Here is a 24,040-nt window from a genome sequence, read left to right as displayed (position 1 = left end):
CCCACACCACTGATTGGCAGCTTTCAGCCTATGCACAGTGATAACAGAAAACTGTCAATCAGTGGTGACAGCAGGGTTATACAGAGCTCATGGATATATAGGGCTAACTGGCGCAGGTTTACTAGTAGTCTTGTGTAGGGTTGAGCGACTTTTGCTTTTTTAGGATCGAGTCGGGTTTCGTGAAACCCGACTTTTTCGAAAGTCGGATCGTGTGAAATCGGCCGATTATTGTGAAAAGTCGGGGCGACCGAAACACGAAACCCAATGCAAGTCAATGAGGTTTTGTTTTTTTTTTTCTTTCTTTCTCTCTCTCTCTCTCCTCGGACGCAGTGTAAATCAGTACATTCCTCGATCTGTGTAAATCGCTACATCCAAAATGGTAAGATGGCATTTCTACCCCCACCCCCTGTGACGCCGCAAAAAGCAAGACAAGACCTATGTCATCACGCTGCCCACATTCCTTCATTGGCTGAAAAAATGGCGGTTAAAGCGTCATACGAAACGCGACTTTGGCGCGAAGATCGCCGACCGCATGGCCGATCCCACGCTGGGATCGGATCGGGTCTCACGAAACCCGACTTTGCCAAAAGTCGGCGACTTGTGAAATTGACCGATCCGTTTCGCTCAACCCTAGTCTTGTGATAATCTCTCGTTGCCAAAAGTGATTTTATCAAAACTACAGCAAGCATCTCAGTAAGTGACTGAATTAGGTTCTTTGTCTCTATAGTGCTCCAAAATTAGGTGGTTAAAGCCTACTGACAGATTCCCTTTAATAAACCAGGATAATTAGGGTATATAGTCTCACCCGGATGATTTATTGTAAACTCTGCTGCAGCACATCAACTCTGGAAGAACAGGTACAAAACGGAATGCGATGGGAGAGTCCTAGTGGTGCATACACTCACCGGCCACTTTATTAGGTACACCATGCTAGTAACGGGTTGGACCCCCTTTTGCCTTCAGAACTGCCTCAATTCTTCGTGGCATAGATTCAACAAGGTGCTGGAAGCATTCCTCAGAGATTTTGGTCCATATTGACATGATGGCATCACACAGTTGCCGCAGATTTGTCGGCTGCACATCCCAAAGATGCTCCATACAAGGCAGGATGGATCCATGCTTTCATGTTGTTTACGCCAAATTCTGACCCTACCATCCGAATGTCGCAGCAGAAATCGAGACTCATCAGACCAAGCAACGTTTTTCCAATCTTCTACTGTCCAATTTCGATGAGCTTGTACAAATTGTAGCCTCAGTTTCCTGTTCTTAGCTGAAAGGAGTGGTACCCGGTGTGGTCTTCTGCTGCTGTAGCCCATCTGCCTCAAAGTTCGACGCACTGTGCGTTCAGAGATGCTCTTAGGCCTACCTTGGTTGTAACGGGTGGCGATTTGAGTCACTGTTGCCTTTCTATCAGCTCGAACCAGTCTGCCCATTCTCCTCTGACCTCTGGCATCAACAAGGCATTTCCGCCCACAGAACTGCCGCTCACTGGATTTTTTTTCTTTTTCGGACCATTCTCTGTAAACCCTAGAGATGGTTGTGCGTGAAAATCCCAGTAGATCAGCAGTTTCTGAAATACTCAGACCAGCCCTTCTGGCACCAACAACCATGCCACGTTCAAAGGCACTCAAATCACCTTTCTTCCCCATACTGATGCTCGGTTTGAACTGCAGGAGATTGTCTTGACCATGTCTACATGCCTAAATGCACTGAGTTGCCGCCATGTGATTGGCTGATTAGAAATTAAGTGTTAACAAGAAGTTGGACAGGTGTACCTAATAAAGTGGCCAGTGAGTGTATATAGATACAGGCTCGGACTGGCCCAAAGAGAACAAGTGAATTGCCCTAGTGTACCCCCACCTCCGGATATGATCAGTATTGTGCAAAATTCACTATAGATAGACAAAGGCAGTATCCAGTGGCGTAACTAGAGTCTTATTGACACTGGTCCAAGATTTGGCCTGGGGCCTCCCCCATCCTGATTTTATATACACATGTATATGTCCTCCATTCTGGTATACATGTCCCTCGTGCCGCTATTCTTTGATGTATAGAACAAATTAAACCATTATACTCACCAGGGACGCACATAGAAGTCTTGGGCCACATAGCAGGGGTACACTACTGTTCAAAAGTTTAGGGTCACTTAAAATGTCCTTACTTTTGAAAGAAAAGCACAGTTTTTTCCAATGAAGCTAACATTAAAAAAAAGAACTTTCATGTGAAACTCGACAGTCTATTCTTATTTTTAGAAATGAAGGCTATTCCATGCCAGAAATTGCCAAGAAACTGAAGATTTCCTACAACGGTGTGTGTACTGCTCCCTTCACAGGAGAGCGCAAACAGGCTCTAACCAGTGTAGAAAGAGAAGTGGGAGGCCCCACTGCACAACTGAGCAAGAAGACAAGTACATTAAAGTCTGCAGTTTGAGAAATTGTCTAGTGATGAGCGAGTATACTCGTTACTCGAGATTTCTCGAGCATGCTCGGGGGTCCTCTGAGTATTTTTTAGTGCTCGGAGTTTTTGTTTTTCTTGCCGCAGCTGAATGATTTACATCTGATAGCCAGCATAAGTACATGTGGGGGTTGCCTGGTTGTAATACACAGCCCATATCCTTCATATAATATAATACACATCCATAGTCTTTCATTTATTATAATGCATAGTTCATAGTTCTCCATATTGTATAATGCACAATCCATAGTCTTCCATATAGTAAAATGCAAAGCTGATGTCGGCGGGCCCCTCACCCGCCGGACCCAGTCTCAGTGGCTACCGCCGTAGTTACGCCCCTGATAGTATCTCGTCTTAAAAAAAAAAAAAAACATCCAGTTTATTTGTATTGTATAGGATTATAGTCAAATTTGTAAATGAGGGTAATGTTATATATTTATGCAGCTAAGCAGTGGGCCCCCAGAGTCAATATTACGGGTGGGTCCTTAGCACCCTAGTCTGATGCCTTTTAGATATGCTGGCACCATATCAGTGGCCCAGCATTGCGTTATTTCTGATAAGGCATACATTAATGGTATTGTGCTGTAAGTCCTAATAATGAGCATATATTTGCTGATGGGGATCATTGCCAAGAGACATACTAGTCCTAGCAGTGCCTAGAGAGGCTATATTTATCTGTAAAGATGACCACCTATTCCTGGTTTGGAATGGAAAAATAGTTATTTGTGATATTTTTTTTTTCACCAGTCGGATTACCATTTTCCATGAAAGTATTTATTTAAACAGTTCTCGAGCCTGGCTTATGCTGTGCGCTGCTTATCTGGGCTTTCACGGAAATGCAAATTGCTCCACATAGAAAGGGAAAGAAGAGTTGACTTAATAGGATAACACAACCAGCTACTGTATCCTTCCTGTAGACAGAATTGGTCAATATATGAATGTATATTTGGATGCTTTCCGCTAACTACAAAAACATTCCTTCGGGAATTTTATACCGAAAAAAAATAATTTGATGACATCAAATTAGATTTGAACCTGTGCTTAACTAGTTGCTGCCCAGTGACTTCAGGAAAACATGCCAGGGCCAGAGATATGCACATGATGGGTCACTGAATTATTTTGTCTCTATGTAGTTACCGTAATTATAAGTTAATTTGTTTTTTGACCCTTTTTGCTGTTTTGTTGAAGTTTGAAACTAGTAATAACACCTGCTTGTACTTGTCCCCCCCTCCTAAACAATTGGCCAATTTTAGCTTTTTTATGTACAACCCCCACCCCCTCCACAATTTTTTATTTTTTTTCATTCCAAGAGCCATTACTTTATTTTATTTATTCTCTCCACAAAGTTGCATGTTTTAGTTTTGATTGTGGTCAGGGTTTGTTTTATTTCTTACATAAGTTTTCAGGCAGCAGTAACACTATGCTAATAGTTCAAGTTCAATAGTTCAAGTGCAATTATGGCAATGCCATATTTATATACCGTAGTTTTTGTGTTACAGTATTTTTGCCTAAAAAAATTATAGTAAACGAAAAAACATTTTTGTGTTCCCACACTCCAGTTCTTTAAATTTTTTTTCAAATTGAATTACCGTATATGCTCGAGTATAAGCCGAACTGAGTATAAGCCGTGACCTCTAATTTTGCCACAAAAAACTGGGAAAACTTATTGACTCGAGTATAAGCCTAGGGTGGGAAATGCAGCAGCTACTGGTAAATTTAAAAAAAAAAAAAAAAAGATACCAATAAAGGTAAAATTAATTGTGACATCAGTAGGTTAAATGTTTTTGAATATCCATATTGAATCAGGAGCCCCATATAATGCTCCATAAAATTCATGATGGGCCCCATAAGATGCTCCATAATAAAATATGCCCCATATAATGCTCCATAAAGTTCATGATGGGCCCCATAAGATGCTCCATAATAAAATATGCCACATAAAATGATCCATAAAGTTTATGATGGGCCCCATAAGATGCTTCATACAAAAATATGCTCCGTTCAATGCTGCACAAAGGTTGTTTATGGCCCCATAAGATGCTTCATACAAAAATATGCCCCATACAATGCTGCATTAAGGTTGATTATGGCCCCATAAGATGCTCCATAGAAACATTTGCCCCATATGCTGCTGCGATTAAAAAAAAAAAAAAAGACATACCTCTTTTCCTGAGCAGGCTGGGACATTGGCACTTGCAATATTCACCTGTCCCCCGTTCCACGCTGTGCGCACTAAACACGTCATCGCGCCCTGTGACCTGAACGTCACAGCCAGAGGACATGGAAGACGGAGCAGCGTATGGCTCACCCTCACCCTTTATACTCAACTTCCCGGCGCGGTCCCTGCTTCTCCGCGATGGTCTCTTACGCCGGCAGCTTGTTTCGGTGTTCAGCGGTCACTGGTACCGCTCATTAAACTAATGAATATGCGGCTCCACACCTATGGGAGTGGAGTCGCATTCATATTCATTACTTTAATGAGCGGTACTATGTGACCGCTGAACACAGGAAGAGCTGCGGACGCTGGAGAAGCAGAGACATGCAGAGACTCGCCGGGAGCAGGTGAGTATGATGTGACAACTGCCGCTCCCCCACCCCCGCCGACGCCCTGGGACAATGACTCGAGTATAAGCCGAGAGGGGCACTTTTAGCCTTAAAAATTGGGCTGAAAATCTCGGCTTATACTCGAGTATATACGGTAGGTGTCTATTTGTCTAAGGATAATTTATTTGTCTTTTTCTGTGTTTTTTTGTTGTTTAGGGCTGTGGTGGAGGTATATATCAGGTGTATGTGTGTGTGTGTGTGTGTGTGTGTATATATATATATATATATATATATATATATATATATATATATATATATATATATATATATGTATATATATATATATATATATATATATATACATATATATACATATACATATAAATATATATATTTGCAATTGGGTTTACGAAATGTTAAAAAATGTTTTGAGTTTAATTAATTTGTCATCATTTTTTAATGGAAGTATGTTTGTTTTTCTGACTTTTTCTTTAGACTTCACTACTCTTTATATGACATAATTTTTTTGTCTTAATAGTGGCATGCAGGTGAGAATATTTGGTCACAAGTATATTACTGTGGAGTTGTTAGTATAAAAATCTCCCTCCTTCTGTCAAACTCCTTAGCTGCCACAGTCTCTGTTGACTGCAGCTTTTAAAGGGGTTAAAGAGCACCTGTCACCAGGTCAAAATTGAATAGTTTTTGCTCTTATTTTATCTCATTGATCCCATGGATATTCCAGCTGTTTGGTGCTCATAGGATAATTATTCAGATCAGTTTAAAGATCTGCTAAGGATGGGTTCACATTTGTGGACGAGGGCTTTACGGAGGGCTTCTCTAGTTCTTCCGTTTAGCCCCGCCCAATACCGCACCTCTTCCTTCAGCTCCGCCTACATCGGCATGCATCCTGTGTACCCTATCTTTAACATTGGGTATGCAGGCCATGCAGATGTTGCATTTTGTTGTGGTCGGCGCAGCGTCAAAACGACGCATGCAGAGGCGTCTGCATACATCCGCATAGCCTTCGTACCATTGTTAAAGATGGGGTATGCAGGACGCATGCCAACATAGGCGAAGCTGAAGGAAGAGGTGCGACAGTGGGCGGGGCTTAACGGAGGAACTACGCAGCCCTCCGCAAGCCCTCGTCCGCAAATGTGAAACTAGCCTAAGATTTAAGATCTCTTCAGTCTTGGTCATGGGATATCCGTCGTAAGTTGTGCATTGTAACATAATGCTCTACTTATTTTTTTCAATTCTACGATTAATTTTCATAAAGGAAAATCATTAGCAAACAATAATTCTAAATCAAGAGAAGAGAAAATGCAAAACCATAAAACGGATTATTTAACAAATACAAAACTAAGATACATAACGGTTGTCAATAACTCTCGCTCATTTGAATGTTAATCGAAAGTTATAAAAGTATAGAGGAGAAGAGGAGCCAAGATAGACCAAGGAGATCAGGGCGACTTCTCAATTCAAAAATCAACCTGTGGCATACTCATAGGATGAAAAAGACAGATCAACCCAAAGGTCAGAGATGTATCATTGCGTAAAGTGAAGGAAAATGGTGCTCCTTGAGCCATCTTACAATACTCCGATAGGTGGGAGAAGAGAGAAGGATTACCAGTGGAAACAACGACGTTGATTACTTCTTTGGTTTGGGCTACCAGTGATTCCTTGCGGTGTGAAACTGCTATCACTGTGAACCACTCTTCTATAGAAGGGATATCTACTTTCTTCCAGTGACAAGGGATTAATGTTTTAGCAGCTTGAAGTAGATGTGTCACAATGTGACACGACCCAACGGGGGAAGGGGGGTGAGTCAGGGGACGTTGCAACACACACACAATGAGATGGAAATGGGGAGAGGAAAGCCCTACTGAAAGGAAAATGGGGGATGGTCACCACCTGAGCTCAAACCTGAGCCTGTCCCTGCACTCCCCTAATGCCCTAAGTGGGTCCCCCCCTCCACCGCCGCCAGGAACCTCATCCCTCGCTGTCACCTAGCACTGCCCTGGCTAGTGCATTGGCCGGCAGGGGGCGCTAGCCTCACCACTGCAGATAGTAACACACAGGAGACAGTGACAAACACGAAAGGGACAAGGAAAAAACACAACACTTAGCTTCCAGACACCGCTGAAAAGCTCCACACTGCAGATGACAAAAAGACAGGACTCAAAACACCAGAAGTAGCTAACAACAGAGAGCTGCAACTGCATGGCTGGTCTCCATAGAGAAACACTATCACCAACAGTCAGCTGATGCATAAGGTGACTATTTAAAGGATGATGGGAGTGGTCACCACCCACATCAGCTGACCCAGCAACTCTGCAGTTACAGCAGATTGCCAGTGGGGAAAAACTGACATTAACCCTTGCTGATCCTGAAAGGAAAAAAAAACTACATTTATTAAAACAGAGTGGAACCAGAGCTGCCACGAATCCAAAAACGGATCGTGACAAGATGATTTAGTAGTGATTTTGTTATAAACAAATTTGGACATGGTGAACATGTATAAAATAACTGCTTCTGGGCTTTTAGGAATTGTTACCCCTGTCATCTCCTGAGTGCTTTTCTTATTTTTTCATCTAGATGGATCTTTGCAGGACTTTGATTGATTTATCTTTAAAAGGACTTGCCTACTACCATAGCTATGACTCAATGTTCCTTGGCACAAGTGTTGTCATGGGGTTTAATGGCTGGATTTTGAATATCATTTTAATAATTGTGAAGGCTACCTCCAGTGTAACCCAGGATTCTTCAGATCATAATAGGGTGAGTTTATTTAGTACGCTAGAAATATTCCTAGAGTTATAGTTCTTGTTCAATGATTCCTGTGTGAATATGGTTTTGTGTAAAATATATGCACTCGTAGATGTTGTGGAAGTCTATATATAAAACACTGTGGAATTAGTTATGCTATTTAAGTGATTAAAATAAATAAATATATATATATATATATATATATATATATATATACAGTAAACTTCCCAACCTACGGTCTCCTTCCCCGCCATCCTTTAGAGTGTAAGCCTCCAGGGGCAGGGTTCTCTCCCCTCTGTATCAGTCAGTAACCCCTTCTCATGTTCAGCACCATTGAATTAAAGGTGGTATATAAATAAAAATTATATAAATATCTATAATATAACGCTGGGAGCGTCACTCTGTTCGAAGCCTTTATAGACAGCGCAAGCGCGACGCTCCTAGCGTTAGGTTATAGCTACAGTGTCCATATTCAAGAATAAATGGCGCCTTAAAGTGCCGACTGCGCTAGCGCCGAATTCTGTGTCACAATCCCGCCCATATTACTTAGTTTCCACCCCCACAGTGTCCCCATGCCCCCTGATTTCGGCCCATAAATGTCCCCGTCTCCCGGAATCGGCGCCTGCGCAGTACGCGCTTTCCGGCGCCATTTTCTTGAATACATACTGCAATTACACTTTTTGTTTTACACGTTCATTTTCTTTGTGTGTATTGTAACAACATTAAAAAAAACTGAAAAAAGTCAAATTGGACTTATTTACACACACAAAAAAACAAAAATGGGCTGGACAAAATTGTTGGCACCTCAACAACTCTTGGTTGCATACCCTTTGGAGCAAATAACTGCAATCAATCGCTTCTTATAACTACCTACCAGCTTCTTACACCTCTCAGATGGAATTTTGGACCACTCTTCTTTTGCAAACTGCTCCAGGTCTTTCACATTTGAAGGGTGCCTTCTCTCAACAGCAATTTTAAGATCTCTCCCCAGGTGTTCAATGGTATTTAGATTCAGACTCATTGCTGGTCACTTCAGAACTCTCCAACACTTTGTTTCCATCCATTTCTAGGTGATTCTTGAAGTATGTTTGGGATCATTGTCCTGATGGGAGGCCCATGACTTAGGACGCAAATCAAACTTTCTGACACTGGCCTCTACATTGTGACACAAAATCCTTTGGTAATCTTCAGATTTCATGATGCCTTGCTCACAGTCAAGGCACTCAGTGTCAGAGGCAGCAAAACAACCCCAAAACGTCTTTGAATCCCACCATATTTGTCTGTGCTCTTTTCTTTGTAGGCCTCATTGCATTTTTGGTAAACATTAGAATGATGTGCTTTACCTTAAAGCTCTATCTTGGTCTCATATGTCCAGAAGGTGCTTTTCCAGAAGGATTTTGCCTTACTCATGTACATTTTGGCAAACTGCAGTCTATCTTTATGTCTGTGTCAACAGCAGTGTCTTCCTAGGTTTCCTACCAAAGCGTAATGTTTCATTCAAATGTCGACATATAATTCCCCCTGACACTGATGCACCCTGAGCCTGCAGGACAGCTTGAAATTCTTTGGAACTTGATTGCGGCTTCTTATCCACCATCTGGACTATCCTGCTTTGCAACCTTTCATAAATGTTGATATTAAGACCAAAATACACAAGTTCACAACCCACCACAAGGGTCCTCATTATTTTGCAAGTACCTTCACTAAATTCAAAAATAACTAACTGAAAAAGGGACTAAAAATCAATAAAAACATAACTGAAAGAGAAAACGCAGCCATACTTGCAATACCATATCCACATAAAAATGCACAAACATGAAGCAGCAGGTCCCTCATAATAAAGGCAAGGGCAGCACAGATGAAAAATACTAATAAAATGACCTCATCAATTTTTCTCTGCTGTCCACGTCTAAGGAGATTAGCTACAGTGCTGTGGGTTGTAAACTTCTTGATTATCTTGTAAACCATGGACAAAGGAACATCAAAATCTCTGGAGATGGACTTCAGGAAAATGGCCGCTTGATGCCGCGCGTGCGCAGATGGAGATCGCGGCGGCCATTTTCCTGAAGCCCCGTGAAGCATAGCACTCCATCTGCGCACGTGCGGCCTCAGGAAGATGGCCGCCCCCACCGATAACCAGGGGAATAGCACAGATCGCGCTCTTTTTCGGCCGTTGCGCAGTGCATTCGGCTGCTGCGCATGCGCGAACCACTACGCCAACGCCCGGAAGATAAGCAAGAGGTTGGGGAGAAACAGCGATTTAACCACGCCCTTTTGACCAGACCAGCGTGATTGACAGGCGAAAATGGCGACTTTTGTAAGGTATTTCGGCAGCATAGGTGGGCAATCAGGGGACAAAAAATACCCTATTGTAAAGCAAAGCTCAGGCCCTATTTAACGGTATTTTTATCTCATACTGAAAAAACGGGGTGACAGGTTCCCTTTAATATGACCATGAGACCGAGTCAAATCCCTCACGTAAATCTATACTTAATAACATACCCTGTCTATAGGGAACCACATTTCGATCTAAGTTCAAGAGGGAATTAGCATTGTAAGCTCGGCGGACATTATCTGTTTCTTGTCTGAGGAATAAATCCCACCTTATCAGAATGAATGTAGTTCGCTATAAAGGAATTCAACCATGTGGCCAGAATTTTAGTAAAAAGTTAATAGATTGTTATCAATCAGAGATATGCTGGTAAATTTCTCAGTCTGAATGATCTTTAATGGATTTGGGTATTATGTTAATGTATGAGATTTTAACAATTTATTAGACTGCGGATAGTTAAAAACAAGAGACCAAGAGTCATAGCAGGTGCAAATTTTTTGTAATATTGACTGGGTAACCCATCAGGTCCTGGAGCCTTGGAGGGTTTGTCTGGCTTAATGGTCGGAAGGTCCTCTTCTAAAGACAAGGGCCTTTATAACAAATCATGGTGTTAAGAATCCAGGGCAGGAATAACCTTGGAAACTACAGCGGGTAAGGAAAGTATTCAGACCCCTTTAAATTTTTCACTCTTTGTTTCATTGCAGCCATTTGGTAAATTAAAAAAAAAAAATCATTTTTTTTTCTCATTAATGTATACTCTGCACCCCATCTTGAATAAAAAAAAAAGCAGAAATGTAGAAATTTTTGCATATTTATTAAAAAAGAAAGACTGAAATATTACATGTAACAGAAAAGCGTGTGCACAGCAACTAAAAGGTGCATGGGTAGGTTCCCAAACCGTAGTAATCAATTCAACAAAACCCAGCACTCAACTTTGTGGTGAGTAATTATAGAATTTATTGATCCCAATGCGTGTAGCATGGATGTAACAGAGAAGCGAGGGTTACCACTTAAGGTAGGGACAAAGCCTGTATATGAGGTGTATTAGCAAGGATTAAAATATGGCGCACATTAATGCACATATATGTACTGTATTAGTTATGGCGCGTATACTGTTCCATAGGGACGTCACTTCCGCACATGCGCAGTACAACCCGATCTGCGTCTGCAACCGGAAACCATATTCCGGCCGGATCTTCCACACCACGGCATAAATAAGCCCATCCCCTCGTGTCCTCTCCACAGCGGTGGATACCGCGATACCGCAGGACACAGGTATGCACAACCCGGCTTCTATACGCGCCATAACTAATACAGTACATATATGTGCATTAATGTGCGCCATATTTTAATCCTTGCTAATACACCTCATATACAGGCTTTGTCCCTACCTTAAGTGGTAACCCTCGCTTCTCTGTTACATCCATGCTACTAGGTAAGACCACACCACCCCCCTTTTTTTCACGACTCTGACTCACTTATAGGCGTTCAAATACCACCATCATCTTTCTCTCACAGGCTTCCATAGCCGTCCTTCTCACCACACATCCCTCTGTACGGTATGTTCTATACTAAATATGTTGCGTTGTGCCATGATTTATTACAGCTTTCTATAGTAAATGTATCCTTGTCTGCAATTCTGCCACTACTAATATGGCTTTGTGATACTCGCTTGTATATACTTTTGTTTTTCTTATTATTCCCTTTGCCTTGCTGTTTTATTTTGTTTATGTTGGTTGTGAAATTGTATATTTCTGTATGCAATTTTTCAGTTACTGATGAAGGCCCCGTGTAGGGACCGAAACGTCTTTATCACGCATTGGGATCAATAAATTCTATAATTACTCACCACAAAGTTGAGTGCTGGGTTTTGTTGAATTGAAATATTACATGGTCATAAGTATTCAGACCCTTTGCTCGGTATTGAGTAGAAGCACCCTTTTGAGCTAGTACAGCTATGAGTCTTCTTGGGAATGATGCAACAAGTTTTTCACACCTAGATTTGGGGATCTTCTGCCATTCTTCCTTGAAAGTCCTCTCCAGTTCCGTCAGGTTGGATGTGAACGTTGGTGGACAGCCATTTTAAGGTATCTCTAGAGATGCTCAGTTGGGTTTAGGTCTGGGCTCTGGCTGGGCCAGTCAAGAATAGTCACAGACTTGTTCTGAAGCCACTCCTTTGTTATTTTAGCTGTGTGCTCAGGGTCATTGTCTTGTTGGAAGGTGAACCTTCGACCAAGTCTGAAGTCCCGAGCACTCTGGAAGAGGTTTTGATCCAGGATATCTCTGTACTTGGCCGCATTCATGTTTCCTTCAATGGCAACCAGTCATCCTGTCCCTGCAGCTGAAAAACACCTCCATAGCATGATGCTCCCACCACTATGTTTCACTGTTGGGATTGGGTGTTGGGCAGGTGATGAGCAGTGCCTGGTTTTCTCCACACATACCACTTGGACTTACCACCAAAAAGGTCTATGTTCGTCTCATCAGACCAGAGAATCTTATTTCTCATGATCTGGGAGTTCTTTGTTTTGTTTTGTTTTTAGCAAACTCTATGCAGGCTTTCATATGTCTTGTACTGAGGAGAGGCTTCCGTCAGGCAACTCTGCCATAAAGGTCTAACAGATGAAGGGCTGCAGTGATAGTTGACTTTGTGGAACTTTCTCCCATATACCTACTGCATCTCTGGAAGTCAGCCACAGTGATCTTGGGGTTCTTCTGTACCTCTCTCACCAAGGCTCTTCTCCCACAATTGCTCAGTTTGGCTGGACGGCCAGGTCTAGGAAGACTTCTGGTGGTCCCAAACGTCTTCCATTTAAGGATTATGGAGGCCACTGTGCTCTTAGGAACCTTGAGTACTGCAGAAATTCTGTTGTAACCTTGGCCAGATTTGTGCCTTGCCACTATTCTGTCTCTGAGCTTCTTGGCCAGTTCCTTTGACCTCATGATTCTCATTTGGTCTGACATGCACTGTGAGCTGTGAGGTCTTATATAGACAGGTGTGTGCCTTTCCAAATCAAGTGCTATCAGTTTAATAAAACACAGCTGCACTCCAATGAAGGAATAGAACCATCTCAAGGAGGATCCCAAAGAAATGGACAGCATGTGACTTAAAAATGAGTGTCTGAACAAAGGGTCTGAATACTTATGACCATGTGATATTTCAGTTTTTCTTTTTTAATAAATATGCAAAAATTTCTACATTTCTGTTTTTTTTCAGTCAAGATGGGGTGCAAAGTGTACATTAATGAGAAAAAATGAACTTTTTTAAATTTACCAAAAGGCTGCAATGAAACAAAGAGTGAAAAATTTAAAGGGGTCTGAATACTTTCCATACCCAGTGTACATCATTTTCTGACAAGGATTTTGGTAAAGGGTTAGGGGCAGGGCTGTATTTGGTGTTCATGCAGCTCTAGGCACTTTAAGTTATTCCCCCTACTGATTGCTTGCTGGATTTTTAACTTAAGTGTGCCATTTAGTCTCTCCACTTTGCAACTGCTCTGTGGGTAGTGTGACAAAACACTCCGGGATCGCCTTTGCTGGGGTCAAAGGTCACGTGGTTTGTGCATTGAACTCTGAGGCGACGGCAGGTTTCCAAGTTGACTGACCTCAGGTCAGGTTTATTAAAGTGAAAGCAAATACAGAAAACAAAACAAAAATAAATCCTAGCCTGTCCGGCGCTAACTAAACAAATACGTTGCTATCTAACAACTGGGGGGGCTTCTCCCTCCCAGCTAACATTACACAGATCATGAGCACAGCTCTCACTCACGTTTGTCTCACACAGACAGGCATTCTGTGTGCCCCAGGCTGACGCTGAAAACCCCCAGCTGGTCATCCTTTATTCCTACACTTATTAACCCCTGAGTATCCTGAAAATACTGAGCGGCCTAATTCACATAGGACAAGTACCTGGGCGAGATATACCTGCCCCCGACTACCAGACCGACATGACTCTTACATATCCTCCCCCCCTGCTCAGTCCACTCAGGTCGAGCAAGAATACTCTCGAAACAGTGTACTCGGGACAGGGCATCAGCGTTCCCCATCTGCACCCCGGGGCGGTGCTCCACCGTGAAAGAGTAAGCCTGCAGGGCAAGGAACCACCGGGTTACCCGACTATTACGGTCTTTGTGGAGGTGCATCCACTTGAGAGGGGCATGGTCCGTGACCAGCCTAAACTTCATACCTGCCAGGTAATATTTGAGGGAGTCGAGAGCCCATTTGATGGCTAGGCACTCTTTTTCAACCACGGCATACCTCTGCTCATGTACATTCAGTTTCCGACTGAGGTAGAGGACCGGGTGTTCGACTCCGTCCCTTACCTGGGAAAGTACAGCTCCGACACCAGTATCAGAAGCATCAGTTTGCACCACAAACTCGCTGCTGAAATCAGGAGTCACTAGTACGGGCTGAGAGCACAAAGCCCGTTTCAGACTGTGGAAGGCTTCTTCAGCCGCTGAGGTCCATTTTACCATGACGGAATCCCTCCCTTTGGTAAGATCCGTCAAGGGGGTAGCCATGGCCGCAAAGTTGGGTATGAACCGGCGATAATAGCCGGCAATGCCCAGGAAAGCTTGAACTTGTTTCTTGTTCACTGGTTGCGGCCAGCCCTGAATTGCCTGTATTTTGTCGATCTGGGGTTTAACCACTCCTCTGCCAATCACGTAGCCCAAGTATCGGGCTTCTTCAAGGCCGATGTGACATTTATTGGGATTCGCCGTTAAGCCTGCGTCTCGCAGTTCATCAATCACCGCCTGTACCTTCCGGAGGTGAGCTTCCCAGTCCATGCTGTAAATTATGATGTCGTCTAGGTAGGCAGAAGCGTACTGCCTGTGGGGCCTCAAGACTCGATCCATCAATCTCTGGAACGTTGCTGGGGCTCCGTGAAGTCCAAACGGCATGTAGATATACTGGAACAGCCCTTCCGGTGTAGCAAATGCCGTGTTCTCTCTGGCCGCCTCGGCCAGAGGGATCTGCCAGTACCCCTTTGTTAGATCCAGGGTCGTAATGTATCGGGCTTTACCAAGCTGGTCGATCAACTCATCGACCCGGGGCATAGGGTACGCATCAAATTTAGAAACCGCATTCAGTTTCCTAAAGTCATTGCAAAACCGTATAGAGCCATCCGGCTTAGGTATCAACACGATTGGACTGGACCAGGCGCTGTGCGACTCTTCAATGACTCCTAAGTCCAACATTGCCTTCACCTCCCGGGAGACGGCTTCACGGCGTGCTTCCGGAATCCGGTATGGCTTCACATGAACTGTGACACCAGGCTCTGTGACAATCTCATGTTTCACTAGCCTAGTCTGGCCAGGTTTTCCCGAGAAAAACTGTTGGTTCTGTAACAAAAACTGCTTAAAGGGAACCTACCACCCCGTTTTTTAAAAATTAGATAAAAATAGTGTGAAATAGGGGCAGAGCTGGGCTTTACATTAGGGCCTTTTCGGTGCCTTTACACCCCCGTTAGGCTGCCCAAATACCTTTGTGAAGTGGCCGTTTTCTGCTGTCACTCAAGTGGGTCAGGTCGGATGGGCGTGGTCACAGCACTGTTTGTCCCCCAGGATCCTGCTCATCATTACGTTGGTGGCGTAGTGGTGTGCGCATGTCCAAAGAAGATCCACTGCCCAGGAGATGAATAACGGCGCGGTCTTCGCTATTCAGCCGTTTACCGGTGGGCGCGGCCATCTTTCCTGTGGCCGCGCCTGCGCAGATGGAGCGCTCTGCTGCCCGGGACTTCAGGAAAATGGCCGCGGGATTCCGCGCGTGTGCAGATGGAGATCGCGGCAGCCATTTTCCTGAAGTCCCGGGCAGCAGAGCGCTCCATCTGCGCAGGCGCGGCCACAGGAAAGATGGCCGCGCCCACCGGTAAACGGCTGAATAGCGAAGACCGCGCCGTTATTCATCTCCTGGGCAGTGGATCTTCTTTGGACATGCGCACACCACTACGCCACCAGCGTAATGATGAGCAGGATCCTGGGGGGACAAACAGCGCTGTGACCACGCCCATCCGACCTGACCAGCTTGAGTGACAGCAGAAAACGGCCACTTCACAAAGGTATTTGGGCAGCCTAACGGGGGTGTAAAGGCACCGAAAAGGCCCTAATGTAAAGCCCAGCTCTGCCCCTATTTCACACTATTTTTATCTAATTTTTAAAAAACGGGGTGGTAGGTTCCCTTTAACCTCAGATTTTTGTCGTTCAGAGAGAGTCTCGGCAATCTGCACCTCCGGTACGGTCGGTGAGCAAACCGGACGGGGCAGATCCGCTGTTAGGGCAGCGCAGTCTTTATAGGGTTTTATCAGATTCACATGATAAATCTGTTCTGGTTTTCTCTTACCAGGCTGGTGCACTTTATAGTTCACTTCACCAACTCGTTCCACGACCTCAAAGGGGCCCTGCCATTTCGCCAGAAATTTACTATCCACCGTAGGGATTAGGATCAACACCCTATCCCTGGGTGCAAACGTACGGACCTTGGCGCCTCTATCATAACTTAGCCTCTGGGCTCCCTGGGCCTGTAACGTGTTCCCTAACAATGGGCATGACAGCAGCAATACGGTCCTGCATTTGCGTTACATGGTCTATCACCGTTTTAAAGGGAGTGACTTGACCTTCCCAGGTTTCTTTTGCGACGTCCAACAGTCCACGGGGACGACGGGCGTATAATAGCTCGAAAGGCGAGAATCCTGTGGAAGACTGGGGAACTTCCCTAATGGCAAACAGCAAATAGGGTAACAAGTAATCCCAGTTCTTCCCATCTTTGTCTATCGCCTTCCGGAGCATCTGTTTTAAGGTTTTATTGAACTGCTCAACCAACCCATCTGTTTGAGGGTGATAGACAGATGTACGCAACGGATCTATTTGTAAGAGTCTGCAGAGCTCCTTCATTACCCTCGACATAAAGGGAGTCCCCTGGTCGGTGAGTATCTGTTTTGGAATTCCTACCCGACTAAACACTTGCACCAATTCTTTGGCGATCGTTTTGGTAGCAGTGTTACGCAAAGGGATGGCTTCCGGGTAGCGAGTGGCATAGTCCATGATGACGAGGATATGTTGGTGCCCACGTGCGGACCGGGGAAGGGGCCCAACCAAATCCATCCCAATTCTCTCAAATGGGACCCCAATGATAGGGAGGGGTACCAAAGGGCTACAGAACCGAGGTTTAGGTGCCGAGATTTGGCACTCTGGACAGGACTCACAATAGTTACGCACATCATTGTGTATTCCAGGCCACACAAAACAATGCAATATCCTTTCTGTTGTTTTTTGTACCCCCAGATGTCCCCCCATTATATGTCCGTGGGCCAGGTCCAGTACCTTCCGCCGATAAGGTTTGGGTACCACTAACTGCTGCACAGTGTCTTCCCCTTTTTTTTCTAGCCTGAGTCAGGGTAGGATCTTTCATTTGTTCGCTGTGGAAGTCATCCAACTGAACTCCCAAATCTGGCAGGCAGGGTGCGGGATGGCTGTCTGCCTCCACCTCTCGCTGAGTTTCCTCAGTTTCCTCAGTTTCCCCCGCCAGAACTGAGAAGGGGTACTGAAGGTTAGATTCAACAACCTCCCCAGCAACGTCTTCCTGTGGGACCTCCTCTAGGAGTTCAGGACTTCCAGATGGCATGGGAAAAGATTCACAGCTACCGTGTCGGAGCAACTGATTTTCCCACAACTGCCAGAAATGGGGAAAATCCCTACCCAGGATTACATCCTGTAACAATGCGGGAACGAGTCCCACTTTGTGTTGCACAGACCCATAGGGGGTGGAAATCGATATGACCGCTGTTAAGTACGAGCAGGTGTCACCATGCACACACGTTACAGAAAATTTGTCAGACGAACCATACGGAAGTGCCACCAGACTAGCTTTCACCAGAGTCACCACACTTCCAGAATCTAGTAACGCCACAACACTTTTCCCATCAACAGATAATTCACACAGGTGTTTTGCTATATCATTTTGACCCGCATTCACATTCACCAGCCGTGTAACCAAAGACATGCGTTTCTTAGAGTCTGTAACATCGCACTGCATGGGTTCAGTGGTAACAGGACAGTTCGCAGAAACATGGCCCTTCTAACGACAGCGGAAACACCTAACAGTCCCCCTACTGAGACCACCGTCCAATACTCTCGGTCTCGGAGTGCGAGCAGCCCTGTGTTCCTCCCCCATAGTTTTTAGCGATTTTCCTTCACCCGTAGTCGCTGGAACAGTCTTACCGGTTCTACGAGGAGAAGGCACACACCGGGTGCCAGTGGTTTCGTCGGGAAGTCCTTCTGCCACGGAATAACGCTCGACCAACTCCACAAGTTGATCCGCTGTCGTGGGATTTCCTTGGCTTACCCACCTTTTCAGCGCTGGAGGTAGCACTCTCAGATACTTGTCCAGGACAACCCGCTGAATTATTTCTGGGGTTGTCAGTACCTTGGGTTGCAGCCATTTCTTTGTCAAGTAGATTAGGTCGAACATCTGAGACCGCGGCGGTTTATCTGGCTGGTAGGTCCACTGGTGTACCCTCTGCGCACGGACAGCCGTCGTCACTCCTAGCGAGGCCAGGATCTCAACTTTCAGCTTCTCAAAGTCCTGAGCGACTTCCGGGTCTAAGTCATGGTAAGCTTTTTGGGCCTCGCCGGAGAGAAACGGAGCAATCAAATCGGCCCATCGTGCCTTCGGCCACTTCTCCCTCAACGCCGTCCGCTCGAACGTTGTCAGGTATGCTTCGACGTCATCTTCTGCAGTCAACTTTTGCCAGTACCGACTCACATGGATCCTTCTGGACTCTGCTTCCGGGTCTACCTCAGGCATGCTCACCAGGCGCTGCGCCACCTGTTGGAGAAGCTGGCGGTCTGCAACCGTCATGTCCAATAACTCCTTCAGCTGTGCGGCCATCAAGCGATTAGCTTCATGCTGTGCGGCAGTGGCCTGCTGCTGTACGGCAGTGGACTGTACTAGGGCTTTCACCACGTGTTCCATACTGTCGCCTGTGCCACGTGATGCCCGCGTTCTCCACCACAATGTGACAAAACACTCCGGGATCGCCTTTGCTGGGGTCAAAGGTCACGTGGTTTGTGCATTGAACTCTGAGGCGACAGCAGGTTTCCAAGTTGACTGACCTCAGGTCAGGTTTATTAAAGTGAAAGCAAATACAGAAAACAAAACATAAAAATAAATCCTAGCCTGTCCGGCACTAACTAAACAAATACGTTGCTATCTAACAACTGGGGGGGCTTCTCCCTCCCAGCTAACATTACACAGATCATGAGCACAGCTCTCACTCACGTTTGTCTCACACAGACAGGCATTCTGTGTGCCCCAGGCTGACGCTGAAAACCCCCAGCTGGTCATCCTTTATTCCTACACTTATTAACCCCTGAGTATCCTGAAAATACTGAGCGGCCTAATTCACATAGGACAAGTACCTGGGCGAGATATACCTGCCCCCGACTACCAGACCGACATGACTCTTACAGTAGTATGAGGTATGGAAAGCTTGTTTGATGCTCAGGTAACTCGGTATACTCTGAAGTATTTCCTCAATGAACGGTGTCCCTCTGTTATTTGTTATCACCAGAGGAAAGGTCAACACACACGAGTGCATTCTTGTATACCTACTTGTTCAGGTGTATTTAGTCACTCTACAGTCGTTGAAAGGGATAGTCTGGTCTTGGTCTCACAGTGCTCCTTGCAAGGTACCTTTACTTTTTAACTTGACACAATGATGCAGCCGTGTACAAATAAGTTAGGAATGTTGCTGATCACTTCCCAGTTTTTTTCTTTACTGGAGATAAAGAAATGTTGTAAGAGGACACACACTCTCATTACTCCTACCTTTAGAAGCTCTCCAATGTTGCAGTGATATGACTTCTGGCTGGCCGATGTTAAGGGAACTTTTATCAGCCATGGGGGAGTGGTGTTGGCTTTAACCTGCACCTTAACAGACAGAATTGAAATTATCCCAATGTCTACCTTGCTAGAAGCACTCTGTGGGTTATATCTGCGTGAGTTATACATCCATTAAAGATTTGTAAAGTATTAACCCCTTAGTGACAGAGCCAACTTTGTACTTAATGACTCTTATAATTCTGACCACTGTCACTTTATGAGGTTATAACTCTGGAACGCTTTAACGGATCCCGCTGATTCTGAAATTGTTTTTCGTGACATATTGTACTTCATGTTAGTGGTAAAATTTCATGTTAGTGGTAAAATTTCGTTGATTTTACTCGCGCTTATTTATGAAAAAAAAAAGGAAATATGGCGAAAATTTTTAAAATCTCACAATTTTCAAACTTTTAATTTCAATGCCCTTAAATCAGAAAGATATGTCAAACAAAATAGTTAATAAATAAAATTTCCCACAAGTCTACTTTACATCAGCACAATTTTGGAAGCAACTTTTTTTTGTTAGGAAGTTTTAAGGGTTAAAAGTTGACCAGCGATTTCTTATTTTTACAACAAAATTTACAAAACCATATTTTTTAGGGACCACATCACATTTGAAGTCACTTTGAGGGGTGTACATGACAGAAAATGCCCAAAAGTGACACCATTCTAAAAACTGCATGCCTCAAGGCACTCAAAACCACATTCAAGAAGTTTATTAACCCTTTTTGTGCTTCACAGGAACTGAAACAATGTGGAAGGAAAAAACGAACATTTAACTTTTTTTCACAAACATTTTACTTCAGAACCAGTTTTTTTATTTTCACAAATGTAAAAAGAGAAAATGAACCACAAAATTTGTTGTGCAATTTGTCCTGAATACGCTGATACCCCATATGTGGGGGTAAACCACTGTTTGGGCGCATGGTAGAGTTTGGAAGGGAAGGAGCGCCGTTTGACTTTTTCAATGCAGAATTGGCTGGAAATGAGATCGGACATCATGCCATATTTGGAGAGCTCCTGATGTGCCTAAACAGTGGAAACCCCCCACAAGTGACACCATTTTGGAATCTAGACGCCCCCAAGGAACTTATATATCACACGGAGAAAATAGGAGTCATTAGGTATAAAAATAGTAAATTTATTTGTACTTCAAAAAAATCAACATACTAAATCCATTACATCAAAAAACAAGTATCTGCAGGAAATTGAAACGGAAAAGAAGGAACCCTGCTGATTACCCCTGCCCACTCTGTGCAAAAATCGCATTAGATAAGGTGCAAGTGCAGTAATATATTGCACATAGAAGGTAAGCAAAAAAAACAAAAGCCAGCCAGGATTCTAAGATCACTCTATCAGTATATCGGCCAGAGAGTAACAAAATGCTTACCAAAGGCAGGGAGGTTCCAAACCCGGGCGTGGATGCCCCCCAAAAACCCCGACGCACGTTTTGCGTGTCTATAACACCGCTTTCTCAAGGGGAATGTATGTAGATGTGTTGAGAACTTTGAATCCCCATGTTTCTCACAAAAGTTTATAACGCAGAGCTATAGAAATAGAAAATCATATTTTTTCCATAAAAATAGATTTTTTAGCCCCCAATTCTTTATTTTCACAAGGGTATCAGGATAAATTGGACCCCAAAAGTTGTTGTCCAATTTGTCCTGAGTACGCCGATACCCCATATGTGGGAGTAAACCACTGTTTGGGCGCACGGCAAATCTCGGAAGGGAAAGAGCATTGTTTGACGTTTTCAATGCTAATTTGGCTGGAATTGAGATCGGATGCCATGTCGCGTTTGGAGAGCCCCTGATGTGCCTTAACAGTGGAAACCCCCCAATTCTTACTTCAACCCTAACCCCAACACACCCCTAACTCTAATCCCAACCCTAACCACAACCCTAACCCCAACACACCCCTAATCCCAACCATAACCCTAACCACAACCCTAACACACCCCTGATCCCAACCCTAACCCTAATCCCAACCGTAAACGTAATCCAAACCCTAACCCCAACTTTAGCCCCTACCCTAACTCTAAGCTTAGCCCTAACTTTAGCCCCAAACCTAACCCTAACTTTAACCCCAACCCTAATTCTAATGTTAGCCCCAACCCTAACCCTAGCCCCAACCCTAACTTTAGCCCAACTCTAACCCTAATGGAAAAAAGGAAATAAATACTTTTTTTTATTTTATTATTTTTCCCTAACTAAGGGGGTGATAAAGCTTGTCTATCACAGTGATTAAAATGAACCAGTGGGAAAAATCTCGTATTGCTGCCGGGTGCCGGTAGATCTCGGCGGGCGCAATGCGCATGCGCCCACCATTTTCTTACCGGAAGAAGACGCTGGTGACCGTGGGGGAAGCAGGAGTACCCAGGGACACCAAGAGGTACCAGGGGAACTCTATTTCCCTCTCCTCTGATGTGGATTGCAATCCCGGGGTCGGCAAAAACCGACCCGAGTCATATTCTCTGGGGTCTCGACTACCCCCAGCAGCCATGACCCCAGAGAAATTCCGACTCCGGGGGATGCTATACACTTTTTCCTCAGCACTGTTAATTAACGGCACTTAATTTAAGTACCCTTAACTACCGCCGTTAAAAGGCATATCTGCGTTCGTTAAGGGGTTAAGGCTGCAGTCAGCACTGCAAGTTCTTTATCAAGACGTTGGTCACCTACACCCTATTAAGTGAATATTCAATAACTGTTTGTATAGCATCCAAAATATATGACACAAGTAGATTGACAGGGCAATTGTTTATGTCACCATAAGCTTTTGGATGTCATGCATTTTGATTGTGAATGATTTACTAATTTTCCTCTACATGTGTATGCACCCCACCCCCATGACCACTGCTACCGCATCTAATATAATGTGTGCTTTAATCGGTGATAATTGAATTACTGCCCCGATGTCATTCTTTTGATTTGGATTTGGGTTGAAAAGAGGGTCTTGGCTTTTGGCATCTGGAAGATAAGGGTAGAGAGGTTACTCAGGTTGCCGACATCCTATAGAGTGTCGGTTTGGAACTGCACAGGGATACCAGTAGCATGAGGGGGAGTCATTTAGCTATTTGCAATCTGCTTGGAGTTAAAACAATGGGATGTCCTGGATCCCTCTGGATCCTCTGTTAGATGTATCTGCCTCTGCTCCTTCTTCTCCCTCAGTATTCCTGTACACTGAAAGCATTCATAGCCTTTGATTTGCCATCTTGATCTTCCTTCTTGAGTTCTGCACAGATTATTTACAAATCTCAGCTGGCATTGTCTAATATTCAGGTCTCACAAAGATAAGATGGTCTCTATTGGGTTTGTAAAGTCCTGACTGATAACCCATGACCTGTTACGCTATCTTTATTAAGGTGCAGTAAATAGTAACTTGTTATCCTTGTACTACATCAGTAAGTTGACCTGAGGTCTCTCTTTACTTGTCCCCATGAATGAGCTGCCTTTGTGTAAGTCGGACAGGTCAGCAGGTATTCTTTTGAGTCCGACTTGTCTGAGTCATCAGTCTTATCATTTCTTCAGTACCATACCAATGTTGTTTGCCATGAAAAATCACTTTCAAACCACCTCTCTATTTCCTCAGACACTCCAAGCCAACTTGCAGCCTTTTCAGTGAGTCCATTGTCTTTCATCCATCTTGTAACGCTAGTCACTTGTCACGGCTAAGCTGTGAGTCAGAGTGGTCATGGAGTCCAAGGTCAGAAGACAGGAGGGTACTTCATAAACAGAAGGAAGAGACAAAAGCGTAGTCAGGTAACATTCCAAGGTCAGAGTACCGGTATGAAAACGGATCAAAGCCGAAGGGGTTAAATAGGCGGATGGTCAGAATGAAGTTCAAGGTCAGGCAACAGATCAAGAATAGAACTCAAGGCACAGGGAGCACAAAACACAAACCTCACAAGATGAATGTACGTCTGGCAGTGGTCTGGGAGAAGCTGCTCAGTTAAGTAGGCATTGCCATTACCCGGGATAGTGAACACCTGAGACAGCCGATGCCTCCCAGTCACAGATTTGCTATTTGAGCTGTCAGTGAACACACCAACAGCTCAGCACGCCC

The 24,040-nt window shown here is 44.3% G+C and overlaps 1 protein-coding gene across 2 annotated transcripts in view; it reads left to right on the top strand.

Annotated features, from left to right (window-relative positions):
* The window catches only part of PIGN (phosphatidylinositol glycan anchor biosynthesis class N), a 477,253-nt gene that overhangs the window by 171,867 nt on the left and 281,346 nt on the right, over positions 1–24,040 (top strand). For both annotated transcript variants that reach the window (XM_077269733.1, XM_077269734.1), the window contains exon 14: positions 7,594–7,776. In XM_077269733.1, coding sequence (XP_077125848.1) covers positions 7,594–7,776 — 183 coding nt within the window. The remainder of the gene's footprint in view (positions 1–7,593; positions 7,777–24,040) is intronic.

Source organism: Ranitomeya variabilis, chromosome 6, assembly GCF_051348905.1.
Source record: "Ranitomeya variabilis isolate aRanVar5 chromosome 6, aRanVar5.hap1, whole genome shotgun sequence".
NCBI lineage: Eukaryota > Metazoa > Chordata > Amphibia > Anura > Dendrobatidae > Ranitomeya > Ranitomeya variabilis.
The sequence above is the reverse complement of the archived record's forward strand: the minus strand, read 5'-3'. Positions and strand labels throughout refer to the sequence as shown.